At 40.2% G+C, this 23907-nt stretch overlaps 1 protein-coding gene across 1 annotated transcript; it reads left to right on the plus strand.

The window, feature by feature from the left end:
• The first annotated feature begins 578 nt into the window (after positions 1-578).
• Positions 579-2505, plus strand: LOC149835130 (cytochrome P450 CYP82D47-like). The gene is made up of 2 exons (XM_090010418.1): positions 579-1516; positions 1767-2505. Exons 1-2 carry the CDS (start codon positions 596-598, stop codon positions 2388-2390), a joined length of 1545 nt encoding a protein of 514 aa, XP_089866544.1. The 5' UTR covers positions 579-595; the 3' UTR covers positions 2391-2505.
• Positions 2506-23907: the final 21402 nt, after the last annotated feature.

Here is a 23907-nt window from a genome sequence, read left to right on the forward strand (position 1 = left end):
GTATGGCTTGTTAAATTTCATATCAGACCCGAAACCAACCTGAGTTCCTAGAATGTTCCACTAATTTTCAATGTAAAAAGGATAGTTTTTTTTTTTTTTACCAGGTATGGTTCGGGTTTGGTTCATGTAATCTTTATAGGATCCGGGTATGGTTTCTCTTTTGGTGGTCTGATTGAGCCCATATCCGAACTCGATACCAGCATCTCAAATCAGGACCGGATCTGTTTCTACCTGATTCCAAACTAAACCCGACCCGTTGTCACCCTTAGCTAAAATCCTTTAAATATCGTCATACATTAGAGAGCAAAAAGCAAACCGAATATCTTTCAAGCTACATTTTTGTTATAAAATAAACAAAATATATTTGCCATCCCTACCCCACCAATAAAATAAAAAGAGAAGACCCTACCTTGGAAAACAATCATTAAGGGACAAGAAAAAAGCACCATTATTGACTGGTGAACTAAGAGCAAAAGGAGGCACAGGGAAGCAACGACGCCGACCTCGCATCTTGGATCTCATCCCCTCTGCACCCTCTCCTCTATAAATAGAAGCAGCAGAGTGGTGCTCATGACTCAATTGCATCTTGCACACCATGACCCTACTGGTAGAGGGAGCTGCAGCACTGCTTGCCCTCCTTCTACTCTACAAACTATGGCCAAGAAAGCCAGGAAAGGCCTCGTCCACGTCCAAACCTCCGGAACCAGCCGGGTGCTGGCCTATACTCGGCCACCTTCCCATCCTCTCAGAAAACGCACCTCTTCACAGAACCCTCGCGGCACTCTCCGACCGGTACGGCCCCATATTCCAGCTCCGGCTGGGCCAAAAGCGCTTGCTCGTGGTGACCAGCATGGAGATAGCGAAGGAGTGCTTCACCACCAACGACCGAACCCTCGCCAGCCGGCCCTTGCTGCTCAACGCCAAGTACGTCGGCTACAACTATGCCGTGTTCGGCCTGGGCCCGTACTGCCCCTACTGGCGCGAGGTCCGCAAGATCGCCATCCTCGAGCTGCTCTCGACCCGGCGGCTCGAGCTGCTCAAGCACATCCGGGTCGAGGAGGTCGACTCCCTCGTGAAGGGTGTGTACCGACGGTGCGGGAACGGGGAGGAGCCGGTGGAGATGAAGGAGCGGCTGGGCTTCATGGTCCTGAACGTGGTGCTGAGGAAGTTGGCCGGAAAACGGTACTTCACCGAAGAGGGCGCCGGAGAAGACGAGGAGGCGAAGGAGCTGAACAAGTTGGTGGAGGAGATACCTGCCGTCTTCGGCATATTTTCGGCGTCGGACGCGTTTCCTTGGCTGGAGAGGTTCGATGTGGGTGGTGACCTGAAGGCCATGAAGAGGGTGCACAACAGGATAGACAAGATCGCCAGCAGTTGGTTGGATGAGCACCACCGGAGGAGGGATTCCGACAACGTCAGTAATGACTTCATAGATGTGCTTATCACCCAAGTTGAGGAAAATAGGCAGCGCTTGTCTGCTTACAAACCTGATACCATAGTCAAAGCCGTAGTCATGGTGAGTACTAACTCATAAACTTTTTTGGATCCGACTCTCCATGGATTGATCCCTACTAAGTCGGATCTGGTTCTGATCCAGATTCAAAACAGATCCACATTGAACATTACAGATTCGGATTTGGATCTAACAAGATTCATTCCCATATCCGGGCTTTATATTATTTGTACCATTTCACCCACTTGGATCAAGGGCTCAAAAATTGGTATACATATATTTAGTATTGAATACATTAAGGCTTTCCTTGCAGAACATGATAGTAGCAGGGACTAGCACCACGTCAGACACAATGGTGTGGGCCCTCTCTCTTCTACTGAACAACCGCCACGAACTGAAGAAGGTGCAGGAAGAGTTGGACATCCACGTAGGCAGGGAGAGACACGTGGAGGAATCAGACATCAACAAACTGCCATACTTGCAAGCTGTAGTCAAGGAGACCATGCGCCTTTGCCCAGCGGTCCCACTGCTGCTCCCACACGAGTCGATGGAGCCAGTCAACGTTGCTGGCTATGACATACCAGCAGGGACAACCCTCTTTGTGAACGTGTGGAAGATGCAGAGAGACCCAAGAGTGTGGTCCGACCCAGATGAGTTCAAGCCAGATAGGTTCTTGACGACCCACAAGGACGTCAATGTTTATGGTCAGAACTTCGAGTACATTCCCTTTGGGTCTGGTCGAAGATCGTGCCCGGGGTTGATGATGGCCGTCCAAGTCGCTCACCTGACGTTGGCACGCCTGCTTCATGGGTTCGAGTGGCGCACGCCCATGGATGGGCCGGTCGACATGACCGAGGGCAATGGCTTAGCCATGGCGAAAGCTACGCCACTTCATGTCTTGCTGAAACCACGTCTCCCTCCCCATCTCTACGAATGATGAGATACGTAGCTTGTGTTTTTTTATCTTTGTCTATGAATGTATTTCCAAAGCTTGTGATAACTTTGGATTTTAAAAGTTTTAAGAGCATAAATAACCTACTTTCCTATTTGAATTAGATGATAAAAATGAGTGCATTGTGTGTGTATGTAAGCGGGTGCATGCATGAATGCACATATTCATGTGTGTGTTTGCTTGTTTTTTTTCATCATAGACATAGGGCTGGAAACAAGGCTCAGCTTAGTTTGGGCTCGCAAAGAGCTCGTTTGAACACCTAAAATAGGTTGGGCAAGCTGGACATGAATGATAGGTACTTGTCTCAGCTCGACTTGTACAAGCTCATCTGGTAGTTATAAGGAAACAATGATTCTCTCTTGTTAAAACAACCTATATCCTCTACACTTAACCAACATTTGGTAGATTATCCAACCCAGAACCTTCTTAGTTATTTTTAGGGGTTCGGTCCGTTAGCACATATCTGTTTAGTTATTCAGATAGTGACTGGCATTTTCTTTTTACTATGCATCACACACCTCATGTGGATCTAGCTTTCTGCAGAGTAGAACACATTATGAGTAGGGGTGGCAAAACCTGACACAACCCGCCAACCCCCCTCTTAGGCGGGTTCGGGTTGGGCAAAAATGAACCCGTTTAATAAACGGGTTGACCCACCTAACCCGTTTATTAAACGGGTCGGGTTCGTGTTAGGGGTATGCCAACCCACCAACCCGGCTGACCCGTTTAATAAACGGGTTAGGCGGGCGGGTCAACCCACCAACCCGTCCGCCAACCTGACCCACCAACCTGACCCGCTAACCTGCCAACCTGTTTACCCGAACCAACCAGTTTATTAAGCGGGTTGGCCGGTCGTGTCGGGTTACCCGTTTAATAAACGGATCGGGTTCGGGTTGAGGTATGCTGACCCACCAACCCGACCCGATTGCCACCCCTGATTACGAGAGATGTGGAAGGGGGCTGGTTGCTCCGTTATATGCATGCTAATGGGGCAAGTGTGTTTCTCATTGTGGTTCACCTTCATCTTTTTCGTGGTCTATATCATGCGAGTTATAGCAGTCCTAGGAAAAACTAATACGAGCCAAGGAGGAGTGTCGTTGAGTGCATATCGTGGGGCTGTGTGTAAGTTTGGTTAATGTAATATAAGCAAGCCAGCTCAAAGCTGGCTTGTTTGACTTGGGCAGTTTACGAGCTCGAACTAGGCTTGGCACGCCACAAGAATGAGCCAAGCTTGAACACTTCAAGCTCCACCCATTCAGCTCGTTTACTAGCCTTACGTTGGCCCATCTTTTAACCAAAACTGCAAAAACTGAAAACAAAAAAGACAAGCCAAATTAATGTTTCAAGCCATTTTTTTAAAGAGAGATAAATGAAGAGTCAAGGTTCATTAGCCCTGGTAATTATAATCCAACCTTGACTATCTCATACTTAACTCTGCAGAAAGTAGCTACCAATCTGAATCTGAATAATCGCCTGCGAGTCCCAAATCGAAATGAGGTCTAAATGTAGATCCAATAGGAATTTTGATATAACATAGCTTTTCCTTTTCCCTTTTCCCTTTTCCTTTTCCCGTTTTCATCAGTCCATCTTGTGTTTCTTGAGTAGGGATGTAAAATCCCGTTTTACAAAAAACTCATTTTATATTCATGCCCCACATCTTGTGCTCAAAGTGTTCATCCATGCAATGACAGCCAAATTTCCTCTTAGCAACTAATCGTGAAACTTCTACAAAGCCACGTCGGGTTTAGTCGTAAAAAGATCAGCAGCATATTTGAAGTCAAAAATTTCACTAACCATGGCAAATACAAATCGACTAAATCATTGTCATTCTTTTAATTTTACAATAGCTTATGCTTTTAATGATTAATTCTGCTAAAAATGTTAATGTCAAGATACATAAACCAAAATGTTCTAAATTAGTACAACTAGGAAAATGAAGGAGAGAAACATTTTAAGAATAAACGGAATCATGAAGGACCCTCTCTCTCTCTCTCTCTCTCTCTCTCTCTCTCTCTCTCTCTCTCTCTCTCTCTCTTTAGTCTTTAGGCTGGTTGGTACGTGAGAAGAATCAGGGTTTGAAGGGGTGGATGCTCAGGCCTTCTTTGTTGGAGAACCTTGTGTCTCAATCTCAAGTGATTGTAGAATCATCGAAGAGGGATGCTTCGGCATTTTAGTCTTCAAAGAAACAAGGTTGTCTCCAACCATGACGCAATAATCAAATGTAGATCGATGAGTCATTGGGTAGGCGGCTCAGTATGAATCACAATAACCAACTACTTGAATCTTTCTGGTGGAAGACATTAAAATTTCTTGTTTTGGAGAATTCTTAATATATCGCACGACCTGCATGGCAACGTTCATATAAGACTGTCGTGGCTGACCACTAAATTGACTTAGAATATTGACTACAAAAATAATATCGGGTTGAGTTATAGTAAGATATAACAACCGACCCACTAGGTGCCTATACGGCCCTAGATCCTCCAACAAATCCTCATTTTTATTACTATGTTTGACATATGATTCCATGAAAAATTTACTTGGCTTGGCTCCAAAGTAACCCATGTCTTACAGGAGATCAAAAGCTTATTTTCGTTGAGATAAGAAAATACCATTTTTAGATCTTGCAACTTCAATGCCGAGGAAATATTTTAGTCGACTAAGGTCCTTCAATCAGAATTGTTGATTGATGTGAGACTTAAGATGCTTGATGTATGTAATATCATCTTTTGCAATGATAATGTCATGATTCACATAAACTAGAACAAAAATGTGTGTGTCATTAATAACTTTTGAAAAAAATGAATAATCAGCCTTAGATTGGGCGGATCCTTCTTGAAGTAGATAGTGTGAGAGCTTGGTAAACCAATTTTTAGAGGATTGTTTGAGTCCGTACAGTGATTTGTACAACTTGCAAACTTTATGCTCCCTCTGAACAGAAAAAACTGATGGTAAATTCATATACACCTCTTTATCAAGGTCCCAATATAGAAAAACATTGATAACATCTAATTGATAGAGATGCCAATTTTTTATTACTGCAATAGCTATCAAGCATCGCATTATTACCAACTTAGCAACGGGAGCAAAGGTCTCATTATAATCCAACCCTTCAATTTGGGTATAGCCCTTGAACATGACTTGAGCTTTATACCTTTCAATGGAGCCATCAAAGTGATATTTAATTTTAAACACCCACTTGCAACCAACTAGGTGTTTGACTATGGGTAGATCTATCACTACAACAATCTAGTGGATTAGCGACGACCTAAATCCGTCGCTAACAAGATTAGCGACGGATTAGCATTGCATTAGCATCGAATTAGCGACGAATATCTTCCATCGTAAATTTTTTTATGCTAATAAGCGACGACATATATCCATCGCCCATTCCGTCGCTTAGTAGCGACATACTGTATCTGTCGCCAGTTCCGTCGCTACCTTCAACGGTAATAATAAATAGCGACTGATATAACCATCGCTAATCCGTCGCAAACAAGGAAAAAAATTAAAAATAAATATTTGAAAATTAAATATCGAGAAAAAATTTCTCGTACAATCTATATTTCCTATGAATAAAAAATAAAGTACACATAAAAATACATATAAAAGGAAACTAAAACAATTAATCGTTCCACTTTAAAATTTGCAAGTTATAATTATTTATAATTCAACATTTACATTTTCGAAACAAAAAGAAAGTAGAACAAATTCAACACAATAATCTAATCATCGCCAAGATTTTGTGTGTCTTCTTGTTCATTGCCTTGATCTGTCCCTTCAGCTCTACTACGCTGATTATCACCAACAACCTACACAAGAAAAGAAAGGTCAGTATTGATAAATAAAATATATTAAAATAAATTATACACTATATGTGATTCTATCATGAATGATATGTGTTCTAAGGTAGTAAAAAAACTCTATATGTGATTATATCATGCTCATATATGCACTAAGGCAGTCAGAAAAACTCTATATTTGATTCTACCATGCTCATACGTGTTCTAAGGCAGGCAAATAACTGTATATGTGATTCTATTATGCTCATATGTGTTCTAAGGCAGTCAAAAACCTTTATATGTGATTCTATCATGCTCATATGTGCTCTAAGGCAGACAAAAAACTTTATATGTGATTCTATTATGCTCATATGTGTCCTAAAGCAGTTCTGTCAAGCTTATATGTGTTCTAAGGCAGGCAAAAAACTGAATATGTGATTATATCATGCTCATATGTGTTCTAAGGCAGTCAAAAAAACTTTATATGTGATTCTATCATACTCTTATGTGCTCTAAGGCAGTCAAAAAACTTTATATGTGATTCTATCTTGCTCACATGTGTTCTTAAGCAGGCAAAAAACTATATATGTGATTATATCATCCTCATATGTGTTCTAAAGTAGTCAAAAAAATTGTATATGTGATTCTACCCTGCTCATATATGCTCTAAGGCAGTCAAAAAACTATATATGTGATTTTATCATGCTCATATGTGTTCTAAGGCAGGCAAAAAACTGAATATGTGATTATATCATGCTCATATGTGTTCTAAGGCAGTCAAAAAACTTTATATATGATTCTATCATGCTCTTATGTGCTCTAAGGTGGTCAAAAAACTGTATACGTGATTCTATCATGCTCACGTTTGTTGTAAAGCAAACAAAAAACTGTATATGTGATTATATCATGCTCATATCTGTTTTAAGGCAGTCAAAAAAATTGTATATCTCATATCTGTTTTAAGGCAGTCAAAAAAACTGTATATGTGATTCTACCATGCTCATATATGCTCTAAGGCAGTCAAAAAACTGTATATGTGATTCTATCATGCTCACATGTGTTCTAAAGCAGGCAAAAAACTATATATGTGATTATATAATGCTCATATGTGCTCTAAAGCAGTCAAAAAAACTGTATATGTGATTCTACCATGCTCATATATGCTCTAAGGCAGTAAAAAAACTGTATATGTGATTCTATCATGCTCATATGTGTTCTAAGGCAGGCAAAAAACTGAATATGTGATTATATCATGCTCATATGTATTTTAAGGCAGTCAAAAAAACTTTATATTGATTCTATAGTGATCATATGTGTTCGAAGGCAGTAAAAATATTATACTGAAATATTATATAAAAGGTCAGCATTGATAAACAAAATATACTGAAATAAATTATATCCAATGCACCTAAGTTAAGGCAATCAAAGTTATATGAAATCTAACGACATGCAATATATCGCATGAAACTTTCATACCTGAGAGGCACCTGTAATTGAAGTTTCCCTGTTCTGCAAAAAACTGTTGAACTCAGCTCGGAGAACGTCGGCGATGGTTTCATGGAAGTAGTCACGTATTGTGTCCTTAATGATCTGGCGTACATCTTCACCGAAAAAATAGGATGCTTGGAGCTTATGTCAACAGAAGAAGTCTGTGAGCTGAGATCGGAGGAAGCAACAACAGGGGAGGTGTTCATATTACTCCCAAACCCGAACACACGATCCTTTTTGGGTTCACCTGTTGCAGTCACCCATGCTGCAGAATCAAATGATGACTACTGAGTAGAGTCATCACCATATCGCTCTACCATCTGTTGCTCATATGCCTCCTACAAAATAATGTTTACAGTATGCATTAATAATTAAGAATTACAATGTTTATGATAACTTGTGTAGTACAATGAGTATTAATAGAATAAATACATATCGTTGTCGTTCTCGCCTTCTCTGATACGAAGTCTCCCATAGTCTTCCGTTTATGTGTTTCAACAAACAAATCCTTATATGGTACAATGCCTCATTTTTCTGCTTTCTGCGAAGTTAAATGATAAAATATTTAGTTAACAGGTTTGCAACAATACTTATAAAATTGATAATATATATATTGATGAGTTATCATTTTCTTCAGGTAGCTCCCAAAAGTCTTAGATCCACCTGTGTGTAGATGGGCTTCGAGCATTTTTGCTCGATTTTGTGCAGCTTTCGCAGAGCGAATTCGAAATGCATCATCCGCCCACTTGTCGCACATTCCCTCCCAATAATCTCTATTGATAGTAATAGGGCCATGGCCCTTCCACTGTAGTGGATCATCTATTCTGCCAGATGCTTTTTTTGCTACAGTCTTCATATTATGCAGCATTGTGAACACCCCAAATTTTTCAAAGTTTTGTAAAAATGACCCTTTTGCCCCTAACCCCATTTTCCGAGAAAATTAAAGCAGTTTCAAAGCTCATTCTTCAGATTTTCTGAATTAAATTCCATATTGGTATATTCAAAGTTAATTTCGGATCCAAATCCAGAACTTTAAATCCATATTTCCTCAAAAACCAGATCCAAACCCATTTCTGAAGAAATTTTCTCAAAATGGCTTTAAAATTCTCAGAAAAAATTCTCTTTTATAAATATTTTACAAAAACACAAAAAAATTAGTTTTAAATCTTTAATTTCTCGTAAAGCTTTAGGATTATTCTAAAAATACAAAAAAATTGGAAAATAACATAAAACAAAACCAAAAAATTGGAAAAATTACAAGAAAAGCAAATGATTCTCAAGGTTTTAAGAAGCTTCTTGCTGAAAACCTCAATTTTGAACTATTTTACAAAAATTCTTTTTAAGGGGAGCCTCTTTTAGGAAATATCACAAAAATTCCAACGACCCCTTCCCGCGCCTTTTTCCTTCTCTCTCCATCGTTCGATCTGCAACCGCATACCTTCATCGCCACCTTCAATCCTCAACGGGTTTTCCCCTCTGGAAGCTTCCATTTCCTCTTTAAGAAGAGGCCAACTCCCGTCTTCTGGCCATCCATTATTTTTCGGAGGATTGATTATCTGAGAAAAAAAAAAACATTCATTCCCGCATAAGCAATTCTTCTTCAGCATCCGTTGATTCCTTCTATCGGGCACCCCTCTTCCTCTCTAGCATCTTCTCTTCCATTTCCCATTTCTCAACCTAAGGATTTCTCCTGCAAGAGCCAAAGGGTGATCTCTCGAGGTGTCTCATCCAGGGTTGTTCGAAGGAGATTCAAGCCCTCCACAAACAAGGTAAGAATTCCTTCCCTCCCCCCTCCGATTGTAATTTTCCTTCTTGACTTCTCGTTTTTTTTTTTTAAACGCATACACTGTGAATCCGATTTGTATATAACAAACCGGTTCACATTGTGCAATAGTGATGGAATCTATGTTCCTACATTTCGATCTTCCTTCTTTTTTTTATTTTATTTTATGATTCCTTTCGATTTCCCATGTTTCTTGTTTCTCTGGATTTTTTTTTTTTTTGCATAATTAATCTTCTGTTTGATGTAATGTAACGATCATCATCTTTTCCTGTTCTTTATAACGTTGTTTCATTCCTCTTTACTGTTTCATGGATTTTCATTTGCCTCACACTGTAATTGTTTCATTTTATATTTGGGAGAACGACTTCCACCTTAACATCTGGTCTGATCTGTATACCAGATCGGGTCCATTCTGCAACATGTTTTCAAATGATCTCATTAATTTTCCTTTCTGAGGTTATGATCATCTTGCTTGCTTATCTCGGGTTTTGAATCTTCTCAATGCAACGTGCTCTGTACCCTGATTATTATCCTAGCGTCCTTGTTAGTGTTTCCTATGATCTTTTATGAACCCCCCATCTTCAGCTCTCTGCCAATAATGCTTTGCTGCTCGAAAGAATTTTTTGCTTTATCGATTGGCACACACTCACCATATCCTGCCTTACTTGATATCCCCTGAGTGATCTGGAGCCTAGGTGATCGAATCCCTTGCCGGTAAGCAACATTTTGTTGTAGCTAATGAATCTATTCCCAAGCGATGTTCCTGTTAAACTAAGTTCAGCATAAAGTTGACCTCATCAATGACCAATGAGGGTGTCTTTAAAGACACTGATGGCATGGCTCTAATCGATCGGTCCAACCCCCCCCCTGGTTTGTCCCCCTAAGGCACCATTGAGTACTTAGGTTTGCTTGTAAGCAATACCGACTCCTCATGTGCAAAATTAATAGGATCACAGTATCCCAACACATCGAAATCCCTGTTCATGATTGTTATTTTTTTTTTATTACACTAACTAGTTATGAATTTTCATTTGTTTTTCCTTTGTCGATATGGATCCAGCCTTGGCAGATCAACACTCGGTTTTCAGATGTTATGTGTGTCATGCTTTGTCATTTCTTTCCTCTTTGCACAGTTTAAGTCCCTGTTCAATTCAATTTCATCATGAATTCCTTCATCATCTTATGCAGTATATTTCGTTTGATGCTCTGCGTTCCCTTTTTTTTTTAGTTTTTGCATCTTACATTCTGTATTTCACTGATGTTAGATCGTTTTTTTCTTTTCTTTCTCTTAGCCCACGGGTATTTTGCTTTGTTCCAATAGAATGCTACGATTGTTGAATAACCATATTCAATGAACTGTTGATTGTTGTTTTCCTAGTTCATTTGAAACTCTGTAATATAGCATCAATACCTATATATCTGTACTCATTTTGCACTATGTAGACAGGTTCGTATGGCCATCATTTGCAATTTCTTTTTTTTTGTTGTTATTTTATTTCCTTTTCATTAGCATCACTATAGCTGCCTCTTTGATTCTCTGCACCATGTGACTCCATCCGAGAGAATTTAGAATTCCTCATGATTTAAAAAGGATTGCTCCGAGTTTTAATCCTCCTACATTCCCCTCATTGATTGATACAACCACTGAAATTCCTGATTGGTTGCACCAAACCAAGTCTGTCTCATGGATATCAGCACAACATCGAAAAAGCTCCTTGTTCGGCATTGCAATATAAAGAAGATCAACCGATGGCCTTGATTCAAAATAAGGGATTCGACCACCCATCCTTCGGAAATTGAATCGATGGCATTATAGCAAGCCAATGAGTTTCGACTGGAAGTCAATGCGAGAGTTGAGCCACAGAAGCTGAAGCTGAAAGAGGAGGCCAGGGCAGGATGACTGAGAAAATTCTCTGCAATACCTTATCCTAGTTTGAGATACAGGAGTATCAACCAATTACTTTGCAGGGAAAAGTGGAATTTAGCTACTCTGATTCAACATTCAGGCAATCTCTTGTTGAATTTCTTCTTTCTTTAGTTAATGACAAGTCTGTGATTTTTTTTTTATTTGCTCACCCTTTCAATTCATTAAGTGTATCCTGTTTCAAGTCCTCGGCCCCATCATCTTTGCTGCCCGTGCTTTCAGCAGATGAGTCACCTGTAGGTATTGCATTGTATATAACCAATGTTTGTTACCCTCTCATGATCCATCTGTAGCGATTCACCACATCCCATCTACCTATTACCCTGTTTTCAAACTAAAAAAAAAAAAAGGGGAAGATATTCATGATTTGAGGATATAACTGTTAGTAGAGGCCATCGATGGGGGGGTTGGCCCAGGTCTGTTAAAATTCTTGAACGAGGTGGTCATGACCAAGAGGGGCATCGTTGCTATCTCAACAATTCCAGCAGCACCCCCCCTCTGTATGTCGTATTCCAACCTGTATTAGGATCAACCCTCAATTGAGTTAGGCTACCAGAATCCAATGAGTGGCCCTGTGAAAATTCATGAAAAATCTTGATTCATTGGCCCGAGAATCAATCTTCTGAACTGATGTAAAGTTTTTTTTTTTTTTTTTAGTTATCATCTGAAACAGATTGGGAATTATTGATTGGTTTTATACCCATTCCATCTTCCTATACCTACAACCTATGCATCTCTTTGATCCTCCCTTTTGCTGTCGTAATTACAACAGTAGTCATACACATGTTTCTGTACTTGTATAGTGTTCAGGTATCCTTCATAAACTGTACATGCCATGACAATCTTATTTGGTAATGTCGATACCTGTACTGTTGTGTCTAGGATCTCCACTTCCAGCAGCCTTCTCACCCCCTATGTTTGCATATCTTCACTCTTTGCAAGTATGGTTCACCAGCCACTTTCACTATGTCTACAACATCCCATTTGCTGTGTATTGGACATCATATCAACCCTCCAGTCACTGCTGTAGTTCTTCCAGCCCATTCACCTACCAACATTTCTCCATCAGGTTCACCCTATCACCTAGGTAACTGTAGCATCAAGTCTTCCTAATTGGGTTAGGAAATACTTGATTTACTGCATCCTACACGCATCTTCTCTTCTTGTCATATTAATGCATGTGCATTTCTCATTAGGTTTGAATCATGCCTTTAGGTATATATATCCTATTCCTCCATGTATATAAGCATTCTCATGTACATTTGGCATAATATCTTCCATTCATCTTGTGCTAACCTTGTTTTGAAGGAATTAGATAGAAATTGCTTTTCCCTTCTTAGCTCAGGAGTATGATTTCAATTAAATTGTAATAGCTAGGTATAAATGAGAAATTTCCATTTCCTGCTTTAGGTAGAATGAATGAGCATTATAAACATCACGAATTGCTTGTTTTCATTTTTGCCTCTATTTCTCAAATTCTCACAATGGTGAAACACGAATGGCACGTGCACCATTTCGTAAGAGATAATAAATACTAAGTTGATGATCCACATCAATGGCCATAGTCAGGGTATGGACAAAACTTAGCATTTTTATCTTTTACAAAATAACACTGGATCCACACTGGATCCACTTTCAAAATTCATCATATTTCCCTAAAATATTTTCTTCTTTTATCAGAATTTAACTTAAAATTAATCCAAAATATATACCAATGGCCATAGTCAGGGTATATTGAGGGTTAATTTCATTTTAAATTCTATAAAAGCACCAAAAAGGTATTTTATCCTTCATTTGAATTTAGATATGACTATTATATAATACATTCAATGGCCATAGTCAGGAATGTATTATATCATTAGTCTTATTTAGATTCATTTGAAGAATGAAATATAATTTTCAAATCCAATTTCAACTTATTCAAGTTCATTCATCATATAGGATATAATTGCATCATATTTTCGAAATTTCCTTTTCAAAATTCCAAGTGATTCTCCTTCTTCATTTCTCAGATCCAATCTTATTCAAATCCAATTCGATTTCATTTCAATATTCAAAAATTCAATTTCAAAGTCCAAATTGACTTTGAAATTCCAAAATCATTTCATATTCAAACTTCAAATTTCCAACTCAAATCAAAATTTAAATTCAAAGTTCAATTTAACTTTGAAGTTATCTTCTGATTTCAAAATCAAGTTCATCCCCTTATCTTCAAATCAAGGTTTGGATTTGAATCTCAAGTTTAAATTTGGGGTTTCTAAAACCCATATCCATATTTAAAAGGTCCTATTTAGACTCTTCATAATCCGAATCCAAAGTTAAATCCTAGTCTCAACTTGAATCCAGATTTCCAAGTATAAAACTCAATTCCCCTTTTGGATCTTAGATTACAGATCCAAATTCTATTTTAGGATCCAGAATCCAATTCTACTTTGGATCTCAGATTACAGATCCAAATTTCATTCTAGGATCCAGAATCCAATCTACTTCAGATCTCAGATCTCAGATTCAGATCCAAATCCTCCCTAGGATCCAAAACCCAATTCTACTTTGGATCTCTGGCTTCATATCTAAATCCTCCTTAGGATCCAGAACCCAATTCCACTTTGGAACTCAGATTACAGATCCAAATTCTATTTTAGGATCCAAAATCCAATTCTATTTTGGATCTCAGACTTTAGATCCAAATTCGTTCTAGGATCCAAAACTCAAATTCTACTTTGGATCTCAAACTTCAGATCCAATTACATTTTCCGACCTTATCTTGGATCTCAGATTTTAGATCTAAATACCTTCTTGGATTCCAAATCTTGAATCCAATTCCATTCAAAATTCCAAATCCAAATTCCACTTTAATTCCAATCCTTAAAACCAATTCCATTTCATTCCAGATTTCAAATCAAGTTCCCATTTTCAGATCCTAAATTCAAAATTCAACTTTGAACTCTATTCAGAATCCAGATCTTGGATTCAGATTTCATCTTGAAATTTCAACTTTTAAATCAAATTCCATTTCTCAATTTTATTCAGATTTCCCAATTCCATCTTTTCTTCTGATTTAATTCCATTTCTATTTTCATTCAAAGTCCATTTATAAACTTTGAAAAATTCCTTTCTCCTCTTTTTATCTCAAAACTTCAAAATCACTTTCCAAAAATCCAGATCTATTTTCCCGAGCTCTTGATCATTCTAAAAACTTAAAACTTTAATCTTAAGTTCTAAGTTAGAAAACATTTCTTCACTTTATCAGATTCACTTGGAAATTCTTCAAAACATTTTCAAAAAGAGCATACATCTTTTCATTTGCACAAGCATGATTCATTGTGCATTTAGACTTAGGATAAATACTTAGATAAATTCTTTGCAAAACAAAAGGCATAAAATTCGACCCTTGGTTCGATTACCTCTGGTAAAGGCGCCAAAAACGATCGAACCTCGTACCGACAAGCGGATCCCGTCTCCCAGTTTTCCCGCAAATATTTCAAAAACGGAGGCGAGTTATTTCAAAAAAAAATCAAAATTAAGGTCAAGTGAGATCCACAAAAGAGTTCCTCTTCTTTCCTTTTCTCTTTCTCTTCTCTTTTCTCTTTCTTTCCATCTTTCATTTCCTCCCTTCAAAAAGGAGGAAAATAGAGGTTGGAAAGGAAAAGAGGAGAAAGAGAGAGAATATTACAAGAGGAAAATTTTTGCAATGATCAGAGTTTTGGCAACCGTGATGGGACCCATCCCCGTCTGGTCGAATTATGCCTTTTCTTCTTTGCTTTGATATTATCTAAGTCTTTATTCTTCAAATGTCAGCTATATTTTCATGCAAACCTTAGGAAGCCTAGATTCTGTCCTAAGCTGACATCATTGCATATAGGATTTAAGTATGGTTTGGTAGGACCATATTGAGGAGATTATTCCATGCTCACATTAGACTTAGGTCTGAAATACAACTCTCCTCAATTCTAGGGATTGAATGCAAACAATGTATGCAAGTGTATGCTTCTCTTCATTTTAATCTATCTCTTTAGGACTTGCATTAGAACCTTCTGATTTTATTGCATGTTGATCATATTTTGAAAACATCCCTACCTATATTGTCCCGGTCTTCACGTTGCTGGGCTGTCTCACTGAACCATAGTTCGGGAGAGAGCCTCACAACTGGACCACTTATTTGGGTTCGCGCCCCCCTACCACGTACCTAAGGGCCATAGTCCGAGGTATATCGGTAGGTGCTCAAGGATGTTGGGAAGCCATTACTTTAGAACCGGAGAAATATTTCTATGCCATGTACTTCGAGCTTCGACTCGGGTATATCGGCGTATCTTGATTGGAATCAGATGATCTGAACCCTAGAGTTTGGATTAAGGTCCTACAAGCCATTTCAAATATTGCATTTAGAGTCAGCCTTTAGGGAGTGCTGTGTGCGCATCCTTGTTTGTACAGCTTTAGTTATATGATAATTCTCTTATTCTCTCATATATATATGTATCAAACCCTTTTCGAAAACTCTGGGTGTATTATTCAAAACTTACCCTTATTTTCAAAAACCCCAGGTGTATATTCCTATCTACCTATATTTCTTTTCTCTTTTAGATCAAATTTTCTTCAAAAATCCTGGAAAATTCCTTTTCATCAACATTTTCAAAATTTTCAGGTTTAATTCTTCAAGGAGTTTGTCCGTAAGTCCTGCATTTTATCTAATTCTCCCTATTTTTTTCTTCTTCCCAGTATCACTTCAATGGCGTCTGATTCCCTCGATACTGTCTTTCCCCGAGATCATGTCTTCTATCAGATTCAGGATGGATCCCCGGATCTGCAGGTCATCCAGTCTCATCCTTTCTTCCCTCGGTGGTATTATTCTTGGTTCGCCACCTTCTCACGTATGTTCCCAGACCACTTGGATGACTGTGGGTTGGAGATGGCATCAGCAGTAGGCAAGCGAACCATCAACGGAGCTCTGATTCAGGCTATGGCAGAACGGTGGAATCCACGTACCTGCACATTCTGGTTTCCTTGGGGAGAGATGACTCTACTGATGGATGAGTTCAATAACATTATGGGATTGCCCGAACCAGCCGGTCAACCAGATGATCCTGTTGAGCAGCAGTTTTTGATCAACATCAAAGGAGTGGATGTTCAAGAAGCCTTAGCCAGAGCAACAGGGAGCAGATCCTGGCCCCTTACTGAGATTGGTGGGAATCAGTTCATCGACCTGTTCGAACTATATCAAAAGTACGGAGCCTACAAAGAGGTTGACACTATGTCTCGAGCAGCGAAAGACAGAATTCAACATGCCATGATCCTATGCACAGTGGGGTTAGCTTTTTTTCAAGATGGTCAGAATTTCATAGATATCAGAGTCGCTCAGCTCTTTCGAAGATGGAGAAATAAGCAGACCCGTCAACTTTCAGTTTCCATGGCCGCATTAGCCTTTCTTTACAGAGGCTTGGCTCGATTTGCTCTTGGGGAGACCATTCTGGTAGAAGGATGCTCTTACGCCCTGCAGTCGTGGTTCCTGCGACACGTTCCCTCGAAGGCCAGTTCTTTCAAGTTCAACAGTAACCAGCCAAAGTCAGTCATTCAGTGTCGAACTTTGATTGAGAAACTGCATCAGGAAGAAATTACTTGGGACTTCTTTGACAGAAGAGAGACTGTTCCTCGATACACCTATGCACGTGACAAGCGCTACAAGTTGATGGGCCCTTTCTTTTGTGTTGATTATCAGCCGGAACGATGTCTGAGGCAGTTTTCGCAGCGGCAGGTTTGTGCCAACACCCGTTTCCTGATAGGCAACGTGCCAGAATTCAACCTGCAGTCGGATCAGTGGTCTGGGGCATATCATGTCGCTAAATATACCTGGGATTCCTTTATTTCTCTGTCTATATTTCATGGGCCAAATGTATTATCTGAATATCAAGAGTGGTGGCAAACTGTTTGCCCACCCTCTCTTTGTCTTTGAATGTTAAAAATATCAATAAAAATTTACTTTTTGGCCAAAGATGTTGTTTTCTGTATTTTCTTTATAGCACAAATAAAAGTCATAAATTTTGGGTGACGACCTAATCCTGGGTAAAAGGGATATTCCTTCCACATTTCTTCAATATATTTTATCATGGTTGACGACCTCGCCTAGGTAACAAGGCATATTTTTCTGTTATCATCAAAATGGTAACACAATTATCACAAGTCATGTGATGACCCAATCCCGGGTAATGGGATAATCTCTTGAAATTGTCTACCAAATCCCTTCATTTCTTGCTTTTTCTCAAAGAAATTGTGATTTTCAAAAAGTTTCTCCATACTCTAACCATTCCCATATTCTGCAGGAAAGCTTAGGCATCTAAAAATGGTTCAGACAAGGGCTGGTAAGCAGACTGCACAACAACACAGTGACAGCGAATCAGAGGAGATGAACTCTCCTAGATTATCCAAGAAGAATAACTCAGGGGACGAAAGTGACGTTGATCCGGCCATGTACCAGATCTTTCAAAAAATGATGACCAAGATGATGGCCGAGCAGGCTAAAGTCGTTCCCAAGAAGGCAGCTTCTAAAAGCAAAGCCAAGAAGAAGCCCATGAAAAAGCCCGTCAAGATCAGCAAGCAGAAGAAACAGCGTGACAGTGCTTCTGAGGATTCCGGGTCAGCAGAAGAAGTCTCCGAGGAAGAAGAGCAGTTGATCTACATTCCGAAACATCTGCGGCAGCCCAAGAGGCCAGTGGAAGAGCCAGTATCAGTAAACAAGCCAAAGTATGGGGCCCCCACAGAGGATTCAATACAGGCCTTAACCAAGATAGTCAAGGATCTGCAAATTCGTGACAAAGGAAAGAGGTCATATACCAGGCAGGACTTCTATCTCGGCTTAGAAGGGGACAAGGATCTGGAGAACCTCCCCCGGAAATTCATCAAGTTTGATGGAACCGGCGATCCAAAAGCTCATTTAGCAATGTTCTTCGCAGAATGCGCCCGGTTCAGTGAAGATAACCGCGCCCTTTTCCTTTGTTTTTCCCGCAGCCTGGACGGGATAGCAGCGAAGTGGTACGTTGAACATGTCAATCCCATCGAATTTAGGGATTTCGACAAAGTTGTTAATATGTTTGTTGAACGTGCTCTGTTCAACACGGAGGCTCTGCCTACCCTGAACCACTTATGCAACCTCAAACAGAAGCCCAATGAGAAGGCCAGGGATTTCATCCATAAGTGGAGAAGCATTTGCAATAAGATGAGGAATCCCATTTCTGAGGAACATGCCCTTCAAGTCATCCTCAACAACTTCTGTCAGCCCCTAAAAAGCCTCCTCTTCCCATATCCCTCCAAATCCTTCATCGAACTAACAGAGCAAGCAGAATGGCTCGAAATGGGGGTAGAAAATGGGATGTATGAAGGTTTTTCTTCGGCCAAGAACATCCTGGACCCAAAGAAAAAGGCTCATTTTACCTACTCAGCTGATGTTCCCGAAGACAATGAGGGCAGTAGCAGTAAGAATGACAGCGGCAGTGGCCCGAGGCCCGAGCAGAACAGATGCAGAAAGGGAAAGTTCTTCAAAAACAATGACAAGTCTCTCCCAACCGGTCCTCAACAAAAAAGGGGACTTTCAAGAAAAACCCAAACACATCAATTGGAGCAAAGATAGAAAATTTACTCCTTTGGACCAGCCTATGGAGAAAGTACTGGAATACCTGCTGTCCCACGGGATGGTGAAATTGTCCAAAATTGCAGATCCTCCAGTATTCATGGGGAAGTACAGAGAGCAGTACTGCAAATTTCATAGAGCCATGGGGCATGATACAAAGCACTGCTTCATCTTGAAGCATTTGGTCCAGGACTGTATCGATAAAAGCATCCTCGTAGAAGATGAAGAGGAGGGCAAAATGGAAATTTTATCTGCTCCATTTCCAAAGCATTTAGCATGAACCATCTCAGAACATTTATTCCTTCCGCAAAGCCATATACATCCGTGCTCTAGTGAAGAGCTAAAACTCCAGCATCGGGTAATGGTTCTATATCAGGATCAGCCTGTGTATCAAAAAATGGATATCCTCTCGCTTCTTGACCAAGCAAGTGTACCAGTCAAGGATGAAAGAATTCCAATTTTCCCAAAGAGCTTTCTTAAGAAAGAAGCCTGCACAGAGAAGGCAGAAACCTCTAAAGCAGCAGAGGAACGGGCTGATGATTTCCAGAAGCCAATTACGGCACTCTCCAACATTTCCATTTTCGAATTAACTCACGATTCTCCCAAGCATCGGGAAAAGTTGGATGATCTATTAAGAAAGATCAAGGTGAAACCGGGCACCACGCCTGAAGACATGGCGCAGATTGTAAATCAAGCAATGACCAATGCGCCTATTACTTTCTCTGATGAGGACTTGCCAAAGCCTCATTCATTTCACAATAATGCACTATATATCGTGGTCAGGACCAGGGGCATGACTGTCCCGCACGTACTGGTTGATGGAGGCAGCAGCCTCAACATTTGCCCAAAAATGACAGCAAAAGCCTTGGGATTAAAAGAAGAAGAATACGTGCCCGATCCCATTACTATTTACGGCTTCGATAATCACGGGCAGACTGCCAAGGGCAAAATCTTCTTAGAAATTTTCATCAACTATTCAGTGCATACAGTGCTATTCCATGTCATCAATGTGCCGCCAACCTACAATCTATTATTGGGACGGACATGGATTCACAATGCCAATGCCGTTCCATCAACTCTCCACCAGTGCATCAAGTGGTCAAAAGGTGGAATCATCACTACCATTTTGGGCGAAGACCCTAAAGAAAGGCTGCCACAACCTATGATTCCCCGTCCAACATTTACAGCAGATATTCCCAGCATCCGGGAGGCAGATGAAATCAATCTTAGCGACAGCCTAGAGATGCTAAAATTAAAAGATGTCATGGAAGAGGAGAACGTTGCAGCCACGGTCCAATGGCAGGGACCTTGTTTCTTCAAGCTAGGAGGACGGATCAATTACACCTCTTTCAAAGATCATCCTTTATTCCATCAGTTTTTCAAAGCAAGAAAAGGATTCGATCTGTTGATCAAACATGGATATCAGCCATTCCGAGGCATGGGGAAAGATAAAGACGGCATGATAGAACCCATCATTCCAGTTCGGCATGCAGACAGTTCAGGGTTGGGGTTCACCGACCAGGATTCCAGCAACAAGACAGTTTTTGTCAGAGGAAGCCAATGAAGTGATGATGCCTTAGTTTTTCCTGCTTTTCTATTATCATTTCTTTGTTTAAATCTTGTAGGGACAACACAGTCCCACCTTTTGTCAGAGTCTTGTAAATACTTTACTTCAATCAATGAAAGATCAATCTTTTTCCTCATATTCGGGCATCTATCATTTTCTTCTTATACTTTGTCTATGTCATTGTTCTTTACTTTTTACAAAAATTTGATTTGGCTCGTACTTTCTCTTAAACAACCTTTCTTACATTTTCAAGACTATTAACTCCTGAATCAATGACAAGATTTATTATCAATCCCAAGTATCTAAAATTGGCAAGGTTTCCTGAGATAAAAGACAGAGCAGAAGTCAGTCAGGCAGCAGAGCAGACTGAAGAGCCAGCCGAGTTTGATTCCACCATTCAGGATTTGCCAGAATTTGCTCACATTCATAAGCAGGATGAACCCTCATCTTTGGTTCAAGATCCAACCGAGGATATCAACATTGGGTCGGAAGATGATCCGAAAATTCTCAAAATCGGGTCGAGTCTAAGCGAAATTGAAAAAGCTAGACTCATCCAATTCCTCGAAAAGCATCAGGAAGTATTTGTCTGGACTTACGAAGATATGCTAGGATTGGATATCAAGCTGGTTGAGCATCGAATCAAGTTGAAACCAGAAGCCAGACCAATCAAGCAGAAACTGAGGAAGTTAGACCCTCGAATTGAGCAGCAAGTCAAGGAAGGACTTGAAGATTTGCTAAAAGCAGGCATCCGAGTTATTGATTACCCAGACTGGTTAGCAAACATCGTAGTGGTCCCTAAAAAGAACGGAAAAGTTCAGATTTGCATCGATTTCAGGGATCTCAATAAGGCCACCCCGAAAGATGATTATCCACTTCCCAATATTGACCTGTTGATCGATAGCACAGCAGGTCATGCCATGTTTTCCTTCATGGACGGATATTCAGGTTATAATCAGATCAAGCTGGCCGTTCGCGATCAGTCTAAGACTTCATTTACTACCCCATGGGGTACTTTCTGCTATACCGTGATGCCATTTGGGCTCAAAAATGCTGGGGCAACCTATCAAAGGGCGATGACCGTCATTTTCCACGATCAAATGCACAAAAATATGGATGCATATGTGGATGACATTTTGGTTAAGTCTAAAGAAGAAAAGGATCACCTTGATGCTCTTAGTCAAGTTTTTGAAAGACTCATTCTTTACAAGTTAAGACTTAATCCTCAGAAGTGTGTTTTTGGAGTGGAGTCTGACAAATTACTCGGCTTCATTATCAGCAAGAAAGGGATCGAGGTGGATCCCGCCAAGGCAAGAGCCATTATTGATATGCCGCCTCCAACTAATCTCAGAGAACTGCGAAGCCTTCAAGGGCGTATTCAGTCTATTCGCAGATTCATCTCAAATTTGGCTATGAGATGCGAGCCTTTCAACCATTTGCTAAGAAAAAGAGTTAAATTTGAATGGGGATCAGAATGTCAGCTATCGTTTAAGCGCATCAAGCAGTATCTCCTTAATCCACCAGTATTGAAGCCGCCAAAGTTAAGGAAACCTCTCCTGTTATACATTTCTGTCAATCAGAATGCCTGTGGTGGATTCCTCGCGCAATATGAAGAAGGCAGCCTGATAGAGCACGCCATTTACTACGTGAGCAAAACATTCATTGATTATGAAAAGAAGTATTCTCAGATGGAGAAAACTTGTCTAGCTCTGGTTTGGATATGCAAGAAATTGAGACATTACTTGTTGGCTTCTGAAATTAAGTTCCTATCAAAGCTTAACCCTCTCAGATATATCTTAGAACAACCATTCCTCACTGGATGGATTGCAAAGTGGCAAGTCCTCCTAATGCAATATGACTTAGAGTATGTCTCTCAAAAATCGATTAAAGGCCAAGCGATCGCAGATCAGTTAGCAGATTTCCCTTTGACGAAAGAAATTAAAATAGAGGATGATTTTCCCGATGAGCACATCTGCAATGTCCAACAACCCCCAGTTTGGAACTTGTTCTTCGATGGCTCTAAAAACATGTCTGGCATAGGGATTGGAGTCCTGTTAATCACTCCAGAAAAAAAAATGATCCCTTACTCCCTCAAGCTCGGTTTCCAATGCACTCATAATATGGCCGAGTATGAAGCTTTAATACAAGGCCTCAAAATTCTGCAAAGTTTCAATGTCAAGAGAGTGCATGCTTTTGGCGATTCACTACTTGTTGTCAGTCAAGTTAATACTGAATGGCAAGTGAAAGATTCCAAATTAATTCCATATCAGAAGATCGTCCTAGCTCTTGTCGACAGCTTCGAAGAATTTCAGCTCAGTCATATAAGAAGAGAACACAATCAGATAGCCGATGGTTTAGCCAGTCTGGGCTCCATTCTATCCTTCAAAGGTGGTGAGTCATGTCGTTCTTTCGAAGTTGGCAGACTTGAGCAACCTGCTTTCGATTCAATTATGCAAGTAAACCAGGTCAATCAGAAGGAGAAGCCTTGGTATCAAAATATCAAGAATTTCATTGAGACTGGTGAATTTCCACCAGAGATGCCAAAAAGGGAGCAACGTGCAATTCAGCGTATGTCTACCCGATATTTCATTCTTGCCAATGTCCTCTACCACCGTGGTTTCAGTTCTGAGTATTCAAGATGCTTAGACAATGAAGAGGCTATGGAAGTTATCCAGGAGGCACATGAAGGGATTTGTGGTGGCCATGTTGGCTATCAGACTCTCGTCAAGCAGATCGTCCGAGCAGGATACTACTGGAACACCATGCAACGGGACTGTCATCGGTTTGTGAAGAAGTGCGTCAAGTGCCAATTACACGCGCCTTATATTCATGCTCCGGCCGCATATCTACAATCAGTTGTTTCTCCTTGGCCATTTTCTATGTGGGCTTTTGACGTCGTCGGCCCGATTACTCCTCCTGCTTCCAATGGCCACAAATACTTCTTGGCTGCGACAGAGTATTTCACCAAATGGGTTGAAGTTGTTACTCTACGCACAGTAGAAGGCCGCCATGTGGTTTCTTTCATTCACAAGAATATTCTTTGCAGCTTCGGCATACCACATGATATTGTCTCAGATAATGGAACCCACTTTAAAAATGAGAAGATGAAAACCTTTTGTTCTAAATTCAGAATTTGCCATCATTTCTCAGCTCCCTATTATCCTCAAGGGAACGGCCAAGCAGAGGCCACAAATAAAATTTTGATTCGTATTTTGGAAAGGACTGTGAAGACAGGTCGAGATTGGCATGAGAAAATTCATGACGCACTTTGGGCATATCGGACCACCATTCAGACCCCGACTAATGCCACTCCTTCAGAACTTGTTTACGGAACTGAAGTGGT

Source organism: Nuphar pumila, chromosome 6, assembly GCF_984573655.1.
Source record: "Nuphar pumila chromosome 6, dmNupPumi1.hap1.1, whole genome shotgun sequence".
NCBI lineage: Eukaryota > Viridiplantae > Streptophyta > Magnoliopsida > Nymphaeales > Nymphaeaceae > Nuphar > Nuphar pumila.

What these genes read in the sequence shown, in the direction of transcription:
- LOC149835130 (XM_090010418.1), top strand. Translation starts at nt 596, where the DNA reads ATGACCCTACTGGTAGAGGGAGCTGCAGCACTGCTTGCCCTCCTTCTA. An exon ending in TAGTCAAAGCCGTAGTCATG is followed by an intron (nt 1,517 to 1,766) that starts GTGAGTACTAAC and finishes CTTTCCTTGCAG; the next exon opens with AACATGATAGTAGCAGGGAC.